Source organism: Salmo salar, chromosome 12, assembly GCF_965601325.2.
Source record: "Salmo salar chromosome 12, fSalSal1, whole genome shotgun sequence".
NCBI classification, from domain to species: Eukaryota; Metazoa; Chordata; class Actinopteri; order Salmoniformes; family Salmonidae; genus Salmo; species Salmo salar.
The window spans coordinates 92865606-92889769 of NC_138302.1; the positions used below are offsets into that span (position 1 = coordinate 92865606).

Below are 24164 nucleotides of genomic sequence, written 5' to 3' on the forward strand. Positions count from 1 at the left end.
CCACTGAAGTACATTAACACCCTGTTGACTTTACAGTTCAGAAATGGTTTTAATCTTATTCAGAACTAATCAAGTTACATAGTTAAATATATATTTTATAGTTAAGATTTGGCTGTGTCAGTAAAATGTGATGATCTCTTATATGTGTACTGATGAAGTGTGAATAAGCAGGAGATATAAAAGACCCTCTGAGTAAAGCAATGCTATGTATTTATATACATACTGTCTATCACTTTGACTGTTTGTGGAACCTGAGTGTCTCCTTACACTGAGTCATCAGGGTGAGGTTCTCCTCTGGAGTGTGTGTGTCGGTGTGTGTGTGTGTCGGTGTGTGTGTGTCGGTGTGTGAGTGACTGAGTGTGAGTGAGTGCAGGTATGTGTGAGTGTGTGAGTATGTAGTGTACGTGCGTGCCTCATACAGTTTCTGTGCCAGTCTGCCTCTTACCCATGCCAACCTTCCTGCCCTCCCAGTGGCCCCCATCCCAAGTGGTGCCCCCAGGATAACCCGCTCCAACAGTATCCCCACCAACGACATGGTCTTCGACCTGTATGGCACCTCTCCACTGGGCAGCACCATGTCACTGGCCGACCGGCCCAAGAGCATGATGCGCTCTGGATCCTTCCGCGAGCCTGGGGATGACTGTGAGACAGCTAGCACATGTAAGTAACCTGTATACAAATATATCATTCCATTTCTAAAGCTGGCCTATATGGCTCCATTTCTATGGCTAGCCCTATGGCTCCATTTCTAAAGCTGGACCCTATGGCTCCATTTCTAAAGCTGGACCCTATGGCTCCATTTCTAAAGCTGGACCCTATGGCTCCATTTCTAAAGCTGGACCCTATGGCTCCATTTCTAAAGCTGAACCCTATGGCTCCATTTCTAAAGCTGAACCCTATGGCTCCATTTCTATGGCTGGCCCATGTTGGCTTGTCCTTCTTCTACTGCGGCCCTCCGTTAATAAGGAAACCAGGTTTGAGGTCAGCTCCATTTCAATTCAGGAAATTAATTGAAATTCCAATGGCGAAGGTGCATAAAGATGTAAGAAATGATAATATGACGTCTTCGTTTGATCACTATCCACAGACGTTTTAAACTACGGCGCGCGATATGGTTCAATGTGCCTATAAATCAGCACAATCTACTTTTTTTTTTCTAATTGCGCCCGTGTTGAAGTTTGAATTGGGATTATGTATATTGTGCTAATGAACATACAAAAACATTGTAACGGAGAGCACTGTACAATACAGAGAACTTAGAAAATGAGGCGTTTGTGGTGGGTACATGGGGACCGCCATCTTTATGCACCTTCACCATTTCCATTTGAGTGACTGTGTTGAGTTTTCATGACTTGAAATGTCTATTTATTCACTCCCTGAATAGACTAAAGGTGAAACTGATCCTATTCCAACCCTGTGGAACACATTCCCGTGATGTTGCAGGCCCCCAGCCTAGATAACCCTCTAATGGTCTCCTTGAGGCTGTGTTCTCAATACACAGAGAGAGAGGAAGCGAGAGAAAGAGAGAGTGCCTCCATGTTAGATCTGTGTTATGTAAAGGTGTAATGAGGTGACCCAGTATGTCTCTGTCACTCCTCTAAAATCATTCATCTCTTCTTCAACATTGTCACTTTTGGGTTATGTTTATGTTGTTTTCTATGAAGTACTTATATACTGCCATAGGTCAACTGTAATTCATACCTTGTTGTATATCTACACTCACAGTAGCAGGTTTACTAGCTATAAAGTATTTTTTACAAATCTGAATACGATAGATTAATCACATTGTAGCATATTCTGTGAAGTCTGGATATGGCATATGTCAGTATTAAACCATGTTGAATGTTTTTGCTCTCTCTGTCTCTCTCTGTGTTTTTTTTCTCTACCCATTTCAGTCCATGGCTCTGTTCTCTCCTTGGCATCAAACACTTCATCCAACTATTCCTCGGTGAGTACTATAATTATTAAATAATCCAGAAATAGTTGTTGGGCTCAGCTGTTGTGTGCCCACAGGATATACTTTCACGATTATAACAGTTGGTCCCTTCACAATGACATGACTGTGTGTGATATAGGCCTGGCCTGCCAACTGTAGAAATACAGCCATGTAGGGTTTCTCTCTTGGATTGAAAACATGCCTGAAGTGAGGTGAGATGTTGTGCCAAATGTCATTGATGAGTTCCAGAGCTGTCGACGACGACGTTTTACCTCAAAACATGGGCTTTACTCTCCTTTTCCAACTTTGTCCATGGTTTATAGATTACTGTATTGTTTACCCAGGTCTTTACCATTATGTTTACATTATATACAGTATATGTTTATATAAAGGGGTTTGACTGCTACTGATACACAAACACATGCCAGATAACATTTCACAATTGGTGTCGTTATATAATTCCTATAGGCCAGGGGTCCCCAATATAAGCCAGGGGTCCCCAATATAGGCCAGGGATCCCTAATATAGGCCACGGGTCCCCAATATAAGCCAAGGGTCCCCAATAGAGGCCAGGGGTCCCCATTATAGCATAGGGGTCCCCAATATAGGCCAGGGGTCCCCAATTACATTCAGCCACGGGCCAATTTTTCCTTGAATGGATGGTCCGGAGGGCGGAACATAGTTTAAAATAATTTGTATACTGCAAATTGACCGCAAGACACTCAAACAGATATCGTTTTATAGAAAAACTGAATTATTTCAAACCTTGATTACATTGGGATACGATCACATATGCCTATCTATTTATGCGTAGGAATACTTGGGAACACATTTCCTAAATTAAAATCACTTTAACCTGATTTCCTGGTGATTTTATGGTCTTTCATGTCCAACAACAAAAAGTATTAAAAAAATTATAATAATTCCCGCAGGCCGAATTTGGGGAACCCTGCTATTTTACCCTGCTGAACTCCTATAAGATGCAGTCTGAACCCCCTACCCTCTGTAAACCCAGGATAGTGTCTTCAACTTACAGAGCTACTGTGAAACTACCTCAACCAACCGTATCATCCACTGCCCCCAAGTTCACTCTCCCAAGTTCACTCTCCCAAGTTCACTCTCCCAAGGTCACTCTCTCTCTCTTTCTTGTTGTTTCTTCTTTCCGTCCTACTATGCTCTCTAAGACCGAGGAGCGGATACAAGGAGAGGTAAGGCTGTTCCGCTGTTCCACTCTCGCCTTGTCTTCATCTTCCAAATATCATCTCATTCGCTTTCGTCCATCCGTACTGTTCACGTCCATCCATTCAGCGGTGCTTCAGGATCTGAAACATTGTGGTTTTCCAGTGTCTTTAATTGATTTATTTGGCATGTTCAGAGTAACTCCACATGCAGTGATATTGCTGTACAGCAACCATGTGTCTATTGTTTTTCATCAAGTTTCCTACTTTATAATCTCATTCTCTCCCATCCATAAAGCTTTATTTTAATTTAAAAAAAGTATAAGCTTACTTTGTGTCATGCACCTTACCTAGCCAATACCCAATGCCATATATCACCATACAGTGTAAGGCGCTTTGAGATGTGGAGAAAAGCACAGTATGGAGTTATGTTAAATTATATGTTTTACTGCACTGCCTGTCTAAAGGACCTTGTTGTTGTCATTTTCTTCACAGCAAATCCGCAAGCTGAGACGCGAGCTGGAGAACTCCCAGGAAAAAGTGGCCAACCTGACTACCCAGCTGTCTGCCAACGTATGTAGAACATGCTTCTCACATTTCAACCTCTGAGCCTCTATATGGTGGCCATATTTGTTTCTGCCGTTATCTAGTCTTGAGTTGCTAGGCGCAAGTTGCATTGTTATGTAGTCTAAGTCTGGCCAAATCAAAACTATGGTACTGTATGCTATTCTTTTATTGTTGGCTAAATGACAATGGAGTTGGCTAAAGCAGCAACCGGTCTGGCTGGAATGGACATGAACCTTCTTAGGATGGGATTAAGGGCAGCCATTTTGGTCAGGGAGTTGGTCAACCATGGTTTGCCAGTGCTGTGATAAGATATCCTCTAAAGTCATGAATTTGAATGTATCTGCATTGTATGTTTGTTAGCTAGCTAGGCAGCCAGTTTTAGAGGAATAATTCCATACATTTTTCAAATTAACTGCCAATATGCCAACATTCCATTCAAACAATGCCGTCAGTCCACAGCCATACACTGATGGAAATCAGTTAATGATAGGACTTAGACTTAGGACTGGGGCGGCAGGTAGCCTAGTGGTTAGAGCGTTTGGCCAGTAACTGAAAGGTCGCTAGATTGAATCACCTAGCTGACAAGGTAAAAGTCTGTCGTTCTGCCCGTGAACAAGGCAGTTAACACACTGTTCCTAGGCCATCATTGAAAATAAGAATTTGTTCTTAACTGACTTGCGTTATTAAATAAAGGTTAAATAAAAAAATAGACAAGTTGTAAATGCAACAAGTACTGATATTGTATTATATAATAACACTCACTTCTTTCCAAGAAAACAAAATGTTGAACATTTATGGTCTGTTTACATATATTTAAGAGCCTATTTATACAGAAAATGTGTAAAAACACATTTAAACTGTATAATTATATGACTATATTTTAGGTTGACAATAATTATATTACACCATTTCTGATATATCACATGCCTTTATTTTCTTGCATAAATCAAATCTGGATTATGACTCTAGTGCTATTCATTTCTATTAGACTGGGTTTGGATTTCTCTCTGGCTGTCTGTCATTTTCACCTCATTCATTATGTGCCTATGACACACCTTTGTTCTACCATGATTGCATGATGTTCTACCATTATTCTATTAGGATTGATTGTGAGCGTCTCCGTCAACAGCAGCCTCACAACTTGTCCCATACTACGGTAGCAGCATCCATAACAAACACATTTCTAAATGTCTGTGTTGGGACATACAGTATGATGGATGGAAGCTGTCTCCGGGTACCAGACATTATTACTTGTGAAACATGAGAGGTGATGATGGGGTTTTTGCCACACAAGCCAACACAAAAACCATGTCTGAAAAATTCTGATATATTGATAAAGATATTATGAAGCTATTTAGAGTGCCTGGATCGTCAGGCGTTAATTACACTGATGTTGAGCTACGATAGGAAAACATGCCGTAGAGGGTGAGATCAGAAATGGTGCTTGCTATGATAGAGGCATAAATCTATCTGTGACTTTATTGCCCAGTGTTGAAAGCATAGAACGCAATCTAACTCGCTGACCAAAATCTCCTCAATGATAATGTTAATAATTCTATAGTTGTATATTGGTTAGTTAGAGTTTGGGTCAAGAGTTTTCCCTGGCCATGTGACCTTACCAGGACAAATCCCCTGGCCATAGTTGTAGTCACTGTTCAGGTAGGTAACCATAACCTCTCCTGGAGGGGCTATTCCTGCCCTCCTTGGCCCAGTCATAGCTGAACGTGATGGTGGTTAAATTTGGCTTTGGCCCTTGCCAGCCATGATGAACCCTACTAGAGGCTGGCTCTGGCCCCCGCTCCGTACCCATACCTAGGGAGTGAGTAACACAGCGATGGTGGTTGAGATTTATGAACCCTAGGCACCACAGGGGGGTAAATTAGCAACGCTGCACCCCCACCACATTATCAAGCTGTACTGACACCACCTCTTCTACTCTTTCTGTACTCCAACTCCACACCCCATCCGCCCCTTACCCCCATCACCCTTCTCCCCGCCCCTCTCCTCACCTCTCTTTACCTCCGCATGACACTCCTGCTATCTGATGCTTCATTTAAGAGAGTGAGTGAAATTCTGCCATCATGCACTGTATTTGTTGAAAGAGACCATTTCCTCAAAGCTGTGGAGATACCAGTCTAAAACCAAAACTTTATTTTCAGGAAATGCACTTGATTACTATGTGTTGCATGTTGTTTTAGCAAGTCAAAGTCCATTACAGTACTAACACTGTCCATTGGCAATACCCTTTAACATGCTCCAACCCTCTGACCTGAGTGTGTCACTGATACTGTGTGATTGAGTGTGAGATGAACACAGACCTTGGTTCAGTAATAATACATTAATACACAGTATTTAGAAACAACTAATAAAAAAATATAGTATCATATTATTTGAATATTTTTTGCTTCAGCCCTTACCCACTGTGTTGTTGTCTTTATCATGTGTTAAATTGTATGATATTCCTCTTAACTGTAGTTGATTATTACTGTAATTTGTAATAATTGATATTGAATAGCCCTCTGGCCCAATGTCTGTGTCTGTGTGTGTCTAGGTTGTGTGTGCGTGTGAATGTGTGCAAATAGTGTGACTCCGGCCTAATGCCACTGTCCCTCTCTCCTCCACTGTTGGCTGTATTGACTGCTGGTTCTGGAATCTCTGCTGCCCCCTGCCTGCTGGCCGCTGACCCACACCTCTGGATGCTGGGTGTAGCAGCTAGGACAGGTTTGTTGGAATGTCTGTTGCTTCCAGATCCGTCCTCCGTTCTTCGCTGTCACATGACTCTTTGATCTTGACACCTACCTTGAAGCATGTCTATAATAGCATAAAAAAAAGAAGACATTGAATATCCCTTTGAGCATGTTGAAGTTATTAATTGCACTTTGGATGGTGTATTAATACACCCAGTTACTAGAAAGATACAGGCATACTTCTTAACTCAGTTGCCGGAGACGAAGGAAACTGCTTTGGGATTTCACCATGAGGCCCATTTAAAACAGAGTTTAATGGCTGTGATAGGAGAAAACTGAGGATGAATCAACAACATTGTAGGTACTCCACAGTACTAACCTAAATGACAGAGTGAAACGAAGGTAGCTTGTACAGAATTCAAATATTCTGAAACATGTATCCTGTTTGCAATAAGGCACTAAAATAAAAATAAAATAAAAATGTGGCAAAGAAATGAAATGTATGTCCTGAATATAAAATGTTTGGGGCAAATCCAACACAACACGTCACTGAGTACCACTCTTCATATTTTCAAGCATGGTGGTGGCTGCATCATGTTATGGGTATGCTTTTCATTGGCAAGAACTAGATAATTTTTAAGGATAAAAATAAACGGAATATAGTTAAGCACAGGCAAAATCCTAGACGAAAACCTGGTTCACTCTGCTTTCCAACACACACTGGGAGATAAATTCACCTTTCAGCAGGACAATAACCTAAAACAAAAGGCCAAATATATACTGGAGTTGCTTACCAAGATGACATTGAATGTTCCTGAGTGGTGTAGTTACAGTTTTGACTTACATTGTCTTAAAAATCTATGGCAAGACTTGAAAATGGCTGTCCAGCAATGATCAACAACCAACTTGACAGAGCTTCAAGCTTTAAAAAACAATAATGAGCAAATATTGTAAAGTCCGGGTGTGGAAGGCTCTTAGAAACTTACCAGGAATACTCAGAGCTGTAATCGCTGCCAAAGGTGATTCTAACATGTATTGACTCAGGGGTGTGAATACTTATTTAAATTAGATATTTCTGTACTTAATTTGCAAAAAATTCTAATAATGTGTTTTCACTTTGTTATTATGGGGTATTGTGTGCAGATGGGTTAGAAAATATATCAATTTAATCAATTTTGATTTCAGGCTGTAACACAACAAAATGAGGAATAAGTCAGTGTGTATGAGTACTTTCTGAAGCCACTGTATCTACAAATACCATATAAGTGAAAACATCTGGCTGTAGATATTGTTACCATATTAAATTACAGCCACACACACCACTATGCGAGTTCATTTTAGTCACTAAGCAGACGCTCTCATCCAGAGCGATTTACAGGAGCAATTAGGGTTAAGTGCCTTGTTTAAGGGCACACCAACAGATTTTTAACCTAGTCAGCTCAGGGATTCCAACAAGCAACCTTTCAGTTACTGGCCCAATGCTCTTAACCGCTAGGCTTTCTGCCACCATTCAGAAAGGTCTCCCATGCTACTGTACACAAGGTTGGAGAGGCCTGTGCCCCAGTGCTATACTCCAGTCACCCCTCACTCGCCCTCCCCCCTCCTCTCCTCCATTTCTTTCATCTTCCTCAACTTCCACAGCTGTCCACACCTTCACCCCTCCCACTCCTCCTGGAGAAAGCCATTTGCTTGATGTGTAGTATGCCTGTGGTGCAGTGACTCATCTCTGTGTTCTCTCTCTCTCTCTCTCTCTCTCTACCACTTCTCTCTTTACCCCACCCCTTCTCTTTTTCTCTCTCTCTCTTTGAAGGCTAATTTGGTAGCAGCGTTCGAGCAGAGCCTGCAACTGATGACGTCACGTCTACAGACCCTGTCGGTCAGCCAGGAGCAGAAGGTACCGGTAAATGCAGCTGCATTATGCTACGGTCTCTTACATCCTTCTACTTTGTTTACTTTCAGAAACTTCAGTGGAGCTGACTTTTGTTCTATTCATTTACTATCCAGCTATTTCCAATCAATGTAAAATAAATGTTTATCATTCATAACTTTTCTAGTTTACTATAATTAGATGTAGAAAACATTCAGTATCTTCTGGTTGTGAGAATTTCATTAAAAAAAATGGGTTTGGGGAATTCATATTAACCTATAGTTTTTCAAACAAATGAACCAATTGACTTTTGTTCAATGAAAATCTGAGAGCAAAGTGAGCCTAGAGTGTAGACAGTCTGATCTCATCAATGTGCGTTGACAGTCTAACGTACCACAACAACCCCTGAGCCTCATCCACCAGACCCCCCCAGGCACCATCTAACTGCTGTGTCATCCTGTTAGAGAGCAGAGGACAGAGACTCAGCACTGCTGCCGTTGGTCCTCCTGACAGGAAATGAAATCTAGTCAAAGGTTGACATGGTGCTAAGGTTGTGTTTTCACAAGCCACTCAACACGATCCTTCAAATCCTTCAGGACCTCCGAGACACCATAGAAATTCCATAGTCAATCCCCATCTGATATTGCTCGTTCAGATATTCATTATTTTCTTCTTCTTTTGGGGGGGGATTATAGACACTGCGCTGCTGGAACTTGAAACATGAGCATTTCGATGCACCTGCTTTAACATCTGCTAATCTGTGTACACAACAAATAAATGTTGATTTGATAAGGATTCATCTATCAGCGCTGTTCTATTGAGGTTTGGAGAATTCACAGATTCCTGCTTAATCCCTTCTGATTCCGGGAATCTTCCAACCAGGATTTCTGGAAAATATGGTAATTTTGAGAAAGTTCCCAGGGACAACTAACATTTTGTCAGTGTGTTTATGTATTGATCCTGTTTCCCCGTAGGACTCTGAGCTGACTGATCTGAAGGAGACCATAGAGATCCTGAAGACAAAGAACACAGAGGCCCAAGATATCATCCATGTGGCCCTCAGCAACCCTGACATCCCTCCTAAAGGTAGAGAGCCAACAAAGGATCTAAAGTTCTTTTACCATAATCACTCCCCAAATACCTTCTCTCTCCTCTTCTGTCTCCAGAACCATTTTGTTCTCTCTCTTCTCTACCTTCACCAGTAAATATTCACGGGATGGTTTTTCAATACCGTCAAAACTATTGTCAAAATACCATCAAAAATATTCCCGTAGCTGAGGAGTGCTCAACTCCGTTCTCTTATAACGAGGCGGAGTTGAGTTTTGACAACTGGTCATATGATTTGCTAGCATCAACACGTTGTTCATCTGCACAATGTCTTTCGATTACATTTCGCATGTAAATGTCCAAACTCACCATTAAATTATATTCTGTAGCTACTACCTATACTTGTATAACTTAATGAGCTAGATTGCCTGTCTTTGCAATTAATTTATTTTAGTTTGAGCTCGTTAGCATATTTAGCCAGAAGCCTCTATGGAAATGAATTGTGATAATTTTGTTAGTATTCTGGTAATAGATGCCCAGTAGGCTTTTTGTTGCGTTTTTAGCGCCCCCTTGTCTACCAAGACCGTAATACCGTAAATCCCGGGAAGAGAAAAGGATGGTATGAAGATGTGAAAACCTGGAGACCGCCCAACCCTTATTCACCCTCCTCACTAGCTCCTCTCTCCACAACAGCTATTCTCTCTAGCTCCTATCCTCTCTCCAGAACAGTTCTTCTCACTTGCTACTGTCCTCTCTCCTGAACAGTTCTTCTCACTAGATCCTCTCCTCTCTCCAGAACAGTTATTCTCTCTCCAGAACAGTTCTTCTCACTAGCTCCTCTCCTCTCTCCAGAACTTCTCACTAGCTCCTCTCTCCACAAGAGTTATTCTCTCTAGCTCCTCTCCTCTCTCCAGAACAGTTCTTCTCTCTAGCTCCTCTCCTCGCTCCAGAACAGTTCTTCTCACTAGCTCCTCTCCTCTCTCCAGAACAGTTCTTCTCAACAGCTCATCTCCTGTCTCCAGAACAGTTCTTCTCTCTAGCTCCTCTCCTCTCTCCAGAACAGTTCTTCTCAACAGCTCATCTCCTGTCTCCAGAACAGTTCTTCTCTCTAGCTCCTCTCCTCTCTCCAGAACAGTTATTCTCACTAGCTCCTCTCCTCTCTTCAGAACTTCTCCCTAGCTCCTCTCCTATCTCCAGAACAGTTCTTCTCACAATCTCCTCTCCTCTGTCCAGAACACTTATTTTCACTAGATCCTCTCCTCTCTCCAGAACAGTTCTTCTCACTAGCTCCTCTCCTCTCTCCAGAACAGTTCTTCTCACTAGCTCCTCTCCTCTCTCCAGAACAGTTCTTCTCACTAGCTCCTCTCCTCTCTCCAGAACAGTTCTTCTCACTAGCTCCTCTCCTCTCTCCAGAACAGCTCTTCTCACTAGCTCATCTCCTTTCTCCAGAACAGTTCTCACTAGCTCCTCTCCTCTCTCCAGAACAGTTCTTCTCACAATCCCCTCTCCTCTGTCCAGAACAGTTCTTCTCACTAGCTCCTCTTGTTTCTCCAGAGCTTCAGATGAAGAGGCAGAACTCGTCCGAGAGCATCTCCAGCCTGAACAGCATCACCAGCCACTCCAGCGTGGGCAGTCTGAAGGAGCAGGAGGCCAAGAAGAAGAAGAAGAGCTGGGTGAGAGCACAGAACCGCTTGCTCTAAATAGAATATATCATTAGAATTAGGATTCTAATTGAGATCCTGGTTCTATGAGAGAACCCACTCACTGGGGCCAGGGCGGTGGTACTGTCTTGCCGAATTCAGTCTGAGTACCAGAAATGGTCTGGAGTTTCTCTGTCTCTCTGTGTCTCTGTCTCTCTTTCTCTCTCTCTATGTATTTTATTCAGGTCGTAGTACATGTTGTGAGAGCTGCAAGTCCTCCCTCCCTCCGTCCCACCCTCCCTCCGTACGCTGATGAGTCATACATGTTAAGATATTTGGAATATGTCTAATTTCTAATCTCATATTAAACCTAGCTATCTCCACTTCATTCACTAACTGTACATTACATAAGCATACCATTTACGTTCAATATATGGCAGAATAATTATTCATAAATCACAAGTAAATAAATCGTTAACCAATTGAATTCAGATTTTCTCAAAACCTGTAGTTGAATTCTGTTTGGTTCAGTGTCAGAGAAGTGATATAGAGATTTCTGATTTCATGCAAAGCCAGTGTTAGTGAATGAAGGGGATATTTTTTCTGTCAGATGACAATATAAACTTTTCGTGATTGATTTATTGTCAACCCAACCATTGTGTTGTTTTGTTGGGTGGTCGTCCTTGAATATCATTAAATGAGGAGCAAGGCTTTTGGGTTTATTTTGGGTTTGTTGACAGTAAAACCCTATATGAGGAATTCTCCACATTTCTGTACTGTCTGTAAAGTAAAAAATAAGTGAGCTTTAGTATTCGACAATAAATAAAATCATTATTCTTGCAGCAACTCAAATCTGTACATTCTGTGCAGCACTCAAGGCTCATCAATGCAATTTCCAGCTGCTCTTTCCACCATTGGACAGTGCCCTTCTCTATTCCTTTCCCCTCATTGGACAGTGCTCTTCTCTATTCCTTCCCACCATTGGACAGTGCTCTTCTCTATTCCTTGCTCCTCTTTGGACCATACTTACAAAGTCTAATGAACATCTCTGTCTCATTACCGGGTGCTAATTTCTACAGTTTCCCTACAGACTAAGCTGTTAGGTTATTTCCATGTTGTGTGTACTTCAGCCCGTGACTATTGTTGTTTCACTCTGCCAGATTAGCCTTGGGTTCTCACATTGTCCCGCTTCACCTCAGCAGGAACAACACCAGTATAGGGGTGGCGAGATTTGGGGATTTTGAGGACAATATTATTTTCCTACTGGTTATATTCAAGTCTAGATAATCAGAGGCAGTAGTTACTGCTGTGATTTTAGTATTTATTTTTATTTTTTATAGAATATTAAAACATACAATGTACTTGCAGTGAAGCCGCTCAACACCTACATCACATTAGTCATCTAACAGACTCCCATCCATAGCGACCCACAGAAGCAACCAGGGTCAACGCCCTGCTCAAGGGCAAGTTGACAGATCTCCCACAAGATCTCCCACAATCCCCTCCCTCCCCCCACAGTTCCCCTGCTGTGATATTTTGATGAAGCAAAGGTGTGTGTCTCAAATGGCACCATTAACCCTATATAGTGCACTATGCAGGGAATAGGGTGCCATTTGTTGAGACACATCAACGAGTACGGGATGGTTACAGGGGTCAGACTGAGGAATTGTTCACTGTGGTTCTTTCTGAGTACTCTATCAGTCTTACAACTTTAATTCTGTTCCAGAAGGGGATCCTCACTCTTTCTCTCTGTTATCTCTGTACTCCTGTTGTACAGCTGAGGAGTTCCTTCAACAAGGCGTTCAGTAAGAAGGGTTCAAAGCTCTCTGCTTCGTACGCTGACATCGAGGAGATCGCCACTCCAGATTCCTCTGCACCCTCCTCTCCTAAGATCACCATCCACCACGGGGACAGGGACGGGGACAAGGATGGGGACGGGGACAACCCTCCCTCCGTGATGAGGTCCTCTGTCTCTGCATCCTCCTCTGGGTAAGGCCTTACACATCCTGATCCCCCTTGGTGCCCCTCTAGTCTGAACCATGTTTCGATTCCATAAAATACATATTTGAAACATTGAGGGGCACCAAATGGTATGTATGAATTTAATGTATCAGTATCTATCTCTATTTTAATGTGTTATTATCTATCTCTATTTAATGTATCAGTATCTATCTCTATTTCATTTATCAGTATCTATCTTTATATCATGTATCAGTATCTATCTCTATATCATGTATCAGTATCTATCTCTATTTCATGTATCAGTATCTATCTCTATTTAATTTATCAGTATCTATCTCTATTTAATTTATCAGTATCTATCTCCATATCATGTATCAGTATCTATCTCTATATCATGTATCAGTATCTATCTCTATTTCATGTATCAGTATCTATATCTATTTAATTTATCAGTATCTATCTCTATTTCATGTATGAGTATCTATCTCTATTTCATGTATTAGTATCTATCTCTATATCATGTATCAGTATCTATATCTATTTAATTTATCAGTGTCTATCTCTATTTCATGTATGAGTATCTATCTCTATTACATGTATTAGTATCTATCTCTAATTTAATCTATCAGTATCTATCTCTATTACATGTATTAGTATCTATCTCTATTACATGTATTAGTATCTATCTCTATTTCATGTATCAGTATCTATCTCTATTTCATGTATGAGTATCTATCTCTAATTTAATCTATCAGTATCTATCTCTATTACATGTATTAGTATCTATCTCTATTACATGTGTTATTATCTATCTCTATTTAATGTATCAGTATCTATCTCTATTTCATTTATCAGTATCTATCTTTATTTCATGTATCAGTATCTATCTCTATATCATGTATCAGTATCTATCTCTATTTCATGTATCAGTATCTATCTCTATTTAATTTATCAGTATCTATCTCTATTTAATTTATCAGTATCTATCTCCATATCATGTATCAGTATCTATCTCTATATCATGTATCAGTATCTATCTCTATTACATGTATTAGTATCTATCTCTAATTTAATCTATCAGTATCTATCTCTATTACATGTATTAGTATCTATCTCTATTACATGTGTTATTACCTATCTCTATTTAATGTATCAGTATCTATCTCTATTTCATTTATCAGTATCTATCTTTATATCATGTATCAGTATCTATCTCTATATCATGTATCAGTATCTATCTCTATTTCATGTATCAGTATCTATCTCTATTTAATTTATCAGTATCTATCTCCATATCATGTATCAGTATCAATCTCTATATCATGTATCAGTATCTATCTCTGTTTCATGTATCAGTATCTATCTCTATATCATGTATTAGTATCTATCTCTAATTTAATCTATGAGTATCTATCTCTATTACATGTATTAGTATCTATCTCTATTACATGTATTAGTATCTATCTCTATTTCATGTATCAATATCTATCTCTATTTCATGTATGAGTATCTATCTATATTACATCTATTAGTATCTATCTTTAATTTATCAGTATCTATCTCTATTACATGTATTAGTATCTATCTCTATTACATGTATTAGTATCTATCTCTATTACATGTATCAGTATCTATCTCTATTTCATGTATGAGTATCTATCTCTATTACATGTATTAGTATCTATCTCTAATTTAATCTATCAGTATCTAGCTCTGTTTTATTTATGTTAGATATGTTAGATTAGATATGTGCCACATCAGTTTCAATGGACATGATGCCTCTATTCAGTGTTTGCATCGTGTGTTTTGTCTCCCTCAGGCTGTGTGAAGGAGGCGAGGATGCCCCGGAGGATGAGAAGGTTGTGTCTACGCTGCGCTCGGCCCTCTGGGAGAAGGAGAGGAAGCTGACGGACATCCGCCTGGAAGCCCTTAGCTCCGCCCACCAGCTGGAGCAACTGCAGGAGGCCATGAACAACATGCAGGTGTGTGTGTCTGCCTGTGTGTATGTGTGTTTTTGTGTTACCTAATGATGTCTACTGTAACGTAGATATGGTTTCACCCCTGAACCTGACCCCATTAGGGCCATACAGGACTCTCCTCACTAAGTAGCTAGCTGTGTTAGTATCGCCCCTTAATCCTACACTGTGTGTCCCTGCCTGTAGATGACAGTGGAGAACCTGAAGGCGGAGAATGACCAGTTGAAGACAGGCGGTCCCTCCACCTCCACCTCCCAGTCCTCCAGCCTGGCGTCACTGGGCACCGCCTCGCCACGTCAATCTGTTGCCATATCTCTGACCAAGACCTTAAGCATGAGTCTGGGAGAGGGCAGCTCCCCTGGTGAGGGCTGGCATCAGTAACACAGTAACTAGAGGAACACAGTCATCACTGAACAAGTTTAAGACTGAATGACTTCCATGAATTAGCTTTAATTTAAAATCTGAATTATAAGATAATTATCATAAAACATGTCAGCTAAATAACCCTCCTTAAAGCGTATATATGAAACCTTCTAACAGTCGTTACAAAACAACCCAACAACCAACCAGGAGTCTATTCACATCCAGTAGTGATCTCACTTCACCTCATTTTAACTGTAACAATTAACACAAGGACAATGTGTACCCACGTGTATGTGTTTGATATGTTAAAGTAGTCGTGGCAAGCATGTAGGACACTCATTAGATTATTCCTCTCTCTCTCTCTCTCTCTCTCTCTCTCTCTCTATTTCCCATCTTTCTCTCTCTCTCCATTTCTCTCTTTATCTCTCTGCCTCCCTCTCTCTGAACAGAACTGTTCCAGACAGAAGCCGTCAGTCTCCCCTCTCACAGGGACGACCCACGTGTCAGAGTGGTGGTTCGTGTGGCCAACCTGTGCATCTTCAAAGATGTGAGCCTTTTTATTACAATTCATGATGAATGTGCCAGACTTATTCAGTTCAGTAGACCTCTATAATAAGAGGGATGGTTAACCTTTTAACCTATCCAGTACTGCTGGTCCTTGTTCAACAGGAGGTGAAACAGCAGGACTTCTTCATCGGTACTGTGAGGGTTAACGGCAGAATGGACTGGCCTATGTTGGATTCGGCTGTCGGCCAGGCTTTTAAGGTGAGTCTCAACATACTGAGAAAAACCCTGTGCTTCCTTCACAAGTTGATACATTGTTGCTGTAAATGTACCCTAAAAATGCTAAATGTTTAACCTTCAACGGCAATACAAAGGTAGGGTGTGGGGTTCTGTGTAGGATCATAATGTCAACAAACTGTAAACACATAAATATGGGAGCACTTTTCTTCTCCATGTGGACATGGTTTTGGCAAGGGTCTGTACTTTACCTTCACATCTTATACTGTATCTGTAAGTTCTCAGTCTGCTTTCCCCTCCACCACCAATGTTCCCCTCCGCTTCTAATGTTCCCCTCCGCCTCTAATGTTCCCCTCCGCCTCTAATGTTCCCCTCCACCTCTAATGTTCCCCTCCACCTCTAATGTTCCCCTCCGCTTCTAATGTTCCCCTCCACCACTAATGTTCCCCTCCGCTTCTAATGTTCCCCTCCACCACTAATGTTCCCCTCCGCTTCTAATGTTCCCCTCCACCTCTAATGTTCCCCTCCACCTCTAATGTTCCCCTCCACCACTAATGTTCCCCTCCGCCTCTAATGTTCCCCTCCGCCACTAATGTTCCCCTCCGCTTCTAATGTTCCCCTCCGCTTCTAATGTTCCCCTCCGCTTCTAATGTTCCCCTCCACCTCTAATGTTCCCCTCCACCTCTAATGTTCCCCTCCACCTCTAATGTTCCCCTCCACCACTAATGTTCCCCTCCGCCACTAATGTTCCCCTCCGCTTCTAATGTTCCCCTCCACCACTAATGTTCCCCTCCGCTTCTAATGTTCCCCTCCGCCTCTAATGTTCCCCTCCGCCACTAATGTTCCCCTCCGCCACTAATATTCCCCTCCGCCACTAATGTTCCCCTCCGCCACTAATGTTCCCCTCCCTCACTAATGTTCCCCTCCGCCACTAATGTTCCCCTCCGCCACTAATGTTCCCCTCCACCACTAATGTTCCCCTCCACCACTAATGTTCCTCACCACCACGAATGTACCTCTCCTCTATTCTCGCTCTCACTCTCTCCTCTTTCTCCTCTCTCCTTCTCTCTTCTCTCCTCCCCCTAGGTGTACATAGCCAAGGTGGACCCCACCTCCAGCCTGGGCCTGTCTACAGACTCTATCTACAGCTACAGTATGAACCACATCAGGAGGGTGCTGGGAGGAGAGTTGCCAGAGAGTCAACCCTCACACTGTGTATCCAAGGGGCCCAGCGCCGTCACTGTTACACTCAAAGGTAACCAGGATTATAATGGTACAATTATCAATAATGCCCTAATCCATTTTAATTCAATCACCATTATAGAAGTGCTCAAAGTTGACCTATTTTGCATACCCAACCATACCATGAGACATCCAACGGTTGAGATTGATATAGTTTAAAAGCTTACAATCAGGGTTGTCAAACTATTTTATAATACATTTTTATAAAATGTGTCAGTTTTAAATCATCTGAGGTTTTGGTGTTGTGCCCGACATCGGTTGAGACACAACATGTTCTTGAATACAGGGTGTGTGTCATGTTTTGACTGATATATGTAATAAAATATACATTTCTACTTTCAAATGGTACTACAAAGCTGGTTGGAGGTCCACAGACAATATTGACTTGAATGGGAATATCTGTTGTTTTAAATTGCACTGTCAATCCTCCATAGGAAACCTATTGAAATCATAGTAATATAGATAATAGAATCGAAATTACCATTTAAGTTAACATTCGACGCTGGGTGAGCTGGCAGCCATCTTTGTGGTAGTAATTATTTATGATAACGGTTACATGGAGAAAATTGTACCTCCCTTCATCAAAATATATTTTACCTAAACCTTCCCTGAACTTGTAAAAAAAAAACATGTGACCCTCCCCTATACCCAAAATAATAAATTAAACATAAAGTGGATAGCAGAGAAAATCCTTACCCTCACCTCTTGGACAGACCAGAGCCTTAGATATGCAGTTTTAGAAACTGTTCTTCATCCTGTAAGCATTACATAGCAATGCAGGAATTTTGATAGCGCACATGGCTGCGGGCCAGAAGGTTGAGGGTTCACAGACAACCGTGAGCAAGAGTAGGGGTGGAAAGATCTCCTTTATAGTAAAAGCATTGGATGAAATTAGCATCGTATTTGGAAGTCCGAAAAAAAATAGCCTTTAAAAATTTCATACAATTCTACGTCATTTTACATAATAGCAGAATATTTTTTAATACCACACAAATTACTGAAATTACAGGCTAAGAATGGACAGAGAGATAGGCCTGTGTTCATCTTATCATATCTCTCCAATGCCAAATCAGTGTGTCTTGTTTGCAACTAAACTGTCCCTGTTTCCAAATATTTAAATCTGAGACTGTCACATCCTGACCAGTGAAAAGGGTCATTTGCCATAGTAGAATGGTCAGGGCGTGGCAGGGGGGTTGTTTTGTGTGTTTTGGGTTTTTTTGGTTCAAGGGGAATTTATTCTAGTTTTCATTTTCTATATGCTTCGTTTTCCATGTTTGGCCGAGTATGGTTTCCAATCAGAGGCAGGTGTCTTTCGTTGTCTCTGATTGGAAGCCATACTTAGGCAGCCTGTTTTCCTTTGGGTTTTGTGGGTGGATGTTTTCCGTATAGTCTGAGTGTACCTTACGGAACTGATGGCGGTCGTTTGGTTGTTTTCGTTGAAGGGTCATAATTTAATAAAGTAAGAATGAGCACTCTACACGCTGCGCCTTGGTCTGTTCACTATGACGCTTGTGACGGAACCACCCACCATAAGAAGACCAAGCAGCGTGGGAGGAGGTACGTGGAGTCTTGGACCTGGGAAGAGATCCTAGATGGGGCAGGACCGTGGACAAGGCCGGGAGAGTATCGCCGCCCGCCGGAGGAGATAGAGGCAGCGAAGGCGGAACGGCGTTACTGGGAGGAACGGCTGGAACGGCAAGAGGAGGCTGAGAGGCAGCCCCAAATTTGGGGGGCAGACGGGTAGTTTGGCTAGGTCAGGGGGGAGCCCTGACCTAACCTCCCGGGCGTACAGGAGAGAGCCTTGGAGCAAACCGGAGCCAGTAAAGGAGTCAAGCGCTGAGTTCGACGCGAGATTCCGGGAAATGGTACTGGCGGAAAGGGCACTGCGGAGCGGGCGTGCAGAGGGGTGAGAAATGCATTACGGTGTGATGCTCACTATCTCGCCCATCTGCACGCACAGTCCGGTGCGGTCGGTACGGGCTCCGCAGCGTTGCCAGGCGAGAGTTGGCCGGCAGCCAGGAAGAAGTGCGCCGTCAACGCATCTGGTCTCCGGTGCGTCTCCTCGGCCCAGTTTATCCTGCGCCTGCTCTACGCATGGCAGCCCTCATTCCCCAGCACAGCCCAGTTTGCCCTGTGCCAGCGCTCCGCCCGTGCCGGGCTACAGTGACCATCCAGCCAGGATGTGGTGTGCCAGCCCTGAGCTCCAGACCTCCGGTGCGCCTCCATGGCCCAATGTGCCTTGTGCCTGCTCTGCGCACCCAGTCTCCTGTGCGTCTCCCCAGACTGGTGAGACCGGTTCCAGCTCCCCGTAGGAGGCCTCCAGTGTTGATCCATGGCCCGGAGCCTGTAGGGATGATCCATGGCACGAAGCCTCCAGTGATAATCCATGGCCGGAGACTCCAGTGATGATCCATGGCACAAAGCCTCCAGTGATGATCCATGGCCCGGAGCCTGTAGGGATGATCCATGGCACGAAGCCTCCAGTGATATCCATGGCCCGGAGCCTGTAGGGATGATCCATGGCACGAAGCCTCCAGTGATATCCATGACCCGGAGCCTGTAGGGATGATCCATGGCACAAAGCCTCCAGTGATGATCCAAGGCACGGAACCTACGGCGACGCCCCTCAGCCCAGACCCTCCAGCTACGCTCCTCAGCCCGGAGCCTTCAGCTGTGCCCCTCAGCCCGGAGCCTCCAGCGATGCCCCTCAGCCCGGAGCCTCCAGCGACGCCTCTCAGCCCGGGGCCTCCAGCGATGCCTCTCAGCCCGGGGCCTCCAGCGATGCCTCTCAGCCCGGGGCCTCCAGCAACGCCTCTCAGCCCGGGGTCTTCAGCGGTGGTTGGCAGCGCAGAACGGGGGCTACGCCCGGAGCCTGAGCCACCTCCGTAGCTGGATGATTGGCGGAAGGGCTTGGGGTGTAGCACAGGAACCGTCGTAGACGGTGGCCACCCTCCCTTCCCTCCCTTTAGGTTTGGGGTTGTTTTTGTGGGTTTTGTTTGGGGTGCAGTCGGGGTCTGCACCTTCGGGGGGGGGGGGGGGGGGGGTTCTGTCACGTCCTGACCAGTGAAAAGGGTCATTTGCCATAGTAGAATGGTCAGGGCGTGGCAGGGTTTTTTTTTTGTGTGTTTTGGGGTTTTTTGGTTCAAGGGGAATTTGTTCTAGTTTTCATTTTTTATGCTTCGTTTTCCATGTTTGGCCGAGTATGGTTTCCAATCGGAGGCAGGTGTCTTTCGTTGTCTCTGATTGGAAGCCATACTTAGGCAGCCTGTTTTCCTTTGGGTTTTGTGGGTGGATGTTTTCCGTATAGTCTGAGTGTACCTTACGGAACTGTTGGCGGTCGTTTGGTTGTTTTTGTTGAAGTGTCATCATTTAATAAAGTAAGAATGAGCACTCTACACGCTGCACCTTGGTCTGTTCACTACGACATTTTTTACATTTTTTTTTACATTTTAGTCATTTAGCAGACGCTCTTATCCAGAGCGACTTACAAATTGGTGCATTCACCTTATAATATCCAGTGGAACAACCACTTTACAATAGTGCATCTAAATCTTTTAAGGGGGGGGGTTAGAAGGATTACTTTATCCTATCCCAGGTATTCCTTGAAGAGGAATTGTGACGCTTGTGACAGAGACGTCATTAGGAATCTGAGCATGGTACTTTCTAAAGTCAGGCCTACCTTTCCACTCCAGACAGAGTAGGCCTACCGACGGTGAAAAATGTAAGCTTTAACTGCTGGCCGCTCTTCTGCTGTGGCTTAACCCAATGAGAGAAGATTACAAGTGTTTCCCTAAATGCTGTCTGGGTTTAACATCTTCTACTGTACAGAAAGTCAATAGCTTAATCAAATGATAGTGACAGAATTAGATTACTTCCCAAACAAAGTACATTTTTTCTGAATGTCAAAGAAACGAAACAAGGATACCACTTCTGCATCGGCGTCACATCTTTCCCAGGTATTTTACAGCTTGTTTCTAGCATGAATCACTGCGGACAAAAGCGCTGTTTTAGATCACTTTATATAATCAAATCTGTTTTATTTTCTTCAAAATCTTAAGCTAACAATGGGTAGTCCTGTGCTTTTTGCCATTTCATTTATAAAAGGTAGACCTATGGCATATCCAGTCATACCCCCTCAATTCAAGTCCTGTATTGAACATAACAGCCCTTCACTGACACAGAGGTACAGTAGGCTAATTAAAGAGTTCATGGTGGGTGAGGAATTGACTAAGATAGAAGCCTATAGCCTAATTCCATCTGTCAAACAGGTAGTCCTACCTCTTATTTGTTAAATAGGAACGAATAGGCTCCAACACAAAGCCCTCTTGTTAAGTCTAATTAAAATGAAGACGGTTTAAATGAATTATGCCTACTCGAATTTGCCTACTTTCAGCACCATGAGCTGTCCGTTTATGATTGATTGTGACGCGGCTGCTGCCTCAAATTTCAGCACTGTAAGTTAGTCGAATATGGCTATATATATGGTGAGGTCAATAACTCTGATATATACATCATGGGCAAGAAACATATTGTTTTTATTTATTAAATTATAGTAGTAGCAAGGTGGTGAAGTTGACCTCCGGTCCTCCTCATCTTCACGCTCCCCTTCTCAAACTGAACAGAACATAGGCTATAGGCTAGTCTTGTAATCAAACATATTTTTCAGAATAATTATTTGACTCTCCTCCTGACCTGCCACTGTAGCCCTACAAAGCACAGCCATTGGTTAGCCAGCACAAAAAAAGAATATCAGCAAGAGCAGAGCAGGCCGGGGCTAAGCGTTGGAGTATCCATTGCAGTGTGTAATACAGCCTAGATTTATTTACACCATAGCAGCAGCTATCTTAGAAATATAACTTTGCTCTGTGCTTGTCCAGGCATGCTCTTCGTAGCCTATAGCCTATGGGCTATGGATCATTTGATTGAGACCACACTAAATAGCCTATAGGCTATGGATCATTTGATTGAGACCACACTAAATAGCCTATAGGCTATGGATCATTTGATTGAGACCACACTAAATAGCATATAGGCTATGGATCATTTGATTGAGACCACACTAAATAGCCTATAGGCTATGGATCATTTGATTGAGACCACACTAAATAGCATATAGGCTATGGATCATTTGATTGAGACCACACTAAATAGCCTATAGGCTATGGATCATTTGATTGAGACCACACTAAATAGCCTGTAGGTACACTTGATATTGCACACCCAGCAGATAATCAGATAAGCAACTAATTCTAAAACCCTGAGAAATATTGAAATTTAATCAATTACAAATGACATGACCCTCCGCTGGACTAGATAAAAAATGAATACTAAACCCTCCCCTTGACTGAACTTGAAAAACTTTCAATGGTGTACCAGCTAAAATGCAGTGGTCTGAAGGGATAGGTCCATCCTATGAATTCTATTTCTATGATTGAAATGACACCCACCCTGTATTCAAGCGCATGTTGTGTCTCAACAAATGATGGGCACAAGACAAAAACCTTAGATGATGTAAAATGTGTGAAACAAATGTTTTCAAGAAATTCTGAAGTAGTTTGACAACCCTGTTTCATTTAAATGATATCACACTCAACCATTCATCTTTTCCATTGATGATGTCTCATGGTATGGTGGGGTACGCAAAATGGGTCAACTTTGAGCACCTTTATCTCCTGAAAGTTTTGGCATTCAGGATTCAGGTCCAGGGCTTTCTGACCGCTTCTTGGGCAAACATGTATGGACAGCACAGGAGGCTGCTGAAGGGAGAACAGCTCATAATCATTTCCGTAACGGCGCAAATGGAATGGCATCAAACACCTGGAAACCATGTATTTGATACCATTCCACTTATTCCGCTCCAGTCAATAATACAAGCACGTTCTCCCCAACCTGCATCCAACCAATGTGCCACCGACCGACCTGCCACCGACCGACCTGCCACCGACCGACGTGCCACCGACCGACCGACGTGCCACCGACCGACCGACGTGCCACCGACCGACCGACGTGCCACCGACCGACCGACGTGCCACCGACCGACCGACGTGCCACCGACCGACCGACGTGCCACCGACCGACCGACGTGCCACCGACCGACCTGCCACTCACCTCCTGTGATGGAAAGTTTTTTGGGTATCAAAAGGGAGGCTGTCAAAAAGTGATTGACCTCAAATGGATTTACTCAATGTTTATATTTCTGGGAACAAAACATTATTTGTGCATTGGTAGGTAAGAAAGTGGTGCCCTGTATCACTCTTTCTATTTAATGTGACGATCTAAATAATTGTTTAGAAAGGTAAACTGCAATCTGCAGTTTGTTTCTGGTGAGGAACAATACCACTCGGAGGGAGAGGGTATTGGTTTATGTACTATTAGCTGATTATCACAGTAGAAGTCATTTTTTTGTGCGTGTGTTTTCTTTGAGCAAATAAATAGCAGCTTGTGCCTAGCCTGTCTTAGATCCATTTGGGGTCAGCAAACAGTCAACAGACTTAATGTTCACCCCACAGGTAATTTCAACACATGTTTTAGGTTCTGAGTACGTCTATCTCGTCTAATGGACATTCACCTCCATTACTCCGCTCTGGAATTTCTGTCCACTCTCTTCAGATCTCCTGTTATGTTTGGAAGTTTCCCATTCCACTTTCAAAGCATGCCCTTTGTTTCAGAAACCAAACAGTATCCACATCATTCCACACAGAACAATGATGAAAGGGATGTTTTCTTAAGATCCAGAATGATTTATGGCCAGGGTGCTGACACTATCCAGACATTTGGACTGCTTGTCATGTTTAATACTAACATGTCATGTTAAATATCAAGTGGGATGGATGTTTCGCTGTGAAGTGTCATAATTCATTTTGTCTGCCTCGTTATCGCCTCAACTCTATCTCCCCCTGTCTCTGACCCCTGGTACCCTTTAGTGTCGGGGGCTCAGCCTGGGCCAGACTAAGACTGA

At 42.9% G+C, this 24164-nt stretch overlaps 1 protein-coding gene across 8 annotated transcripts in view; it reads left to right on the forward strand.

Annotated features, from left to right (window-relative positions):
* LOC106566024 (neuron navigator 1) overlaps positions 1-24164 on the forward strand; it is a 108843-nt gene that overhangs the window by 76000 nt on the left and 8679 nt on the right. For 4 of the 8 annotated variants that reach the window (XM_082959436.1, XM_082959440.1, XM_082959439.1 and 1 more), the window contains 13 exons: positions 472-660; positions 1896-1948; positions 3121-3144; positions 3610-3687; positions 8179-8268; positions 9210-9321; positions 10837-10955; positions 12700-12911; positions 14704-14866; positions 15047-15221; positions 15673-15770; positions 15893-15988; positions 17051-17219. In XM_082959436.1, the coding sequence (XP_082815562.1) occupies positions 472-660; positions 1896-1948; positions 3121-3144; positions 3610-3687; positions 8179-8268; positions 9210-9321; positions 10837-10955; positions 12700-12911; positions 14704-14866; positions 15047-15221; positions 15673-15770; positions 15893-15988; positions 17051-17219 (1578 nt within the window). The remainder of the gene's footprint in view (positions 1-471; positions 661-1895; positions 1949-3120; positions 3145-3609; positions 3688-8178; positions 8269-9209; positions 9322-10836; positions 10956-12699; positions 12912-14703; positions 14867-15046; positions 15222-15672; positions 15771-15892; positions 15989-17050; positions 17220-24164) is intronic. The other 4 variants (XM_082959438.1, XM_014133825.3, XM_082959441.1 and 1 more) reach the window with 3 other exon arrangements.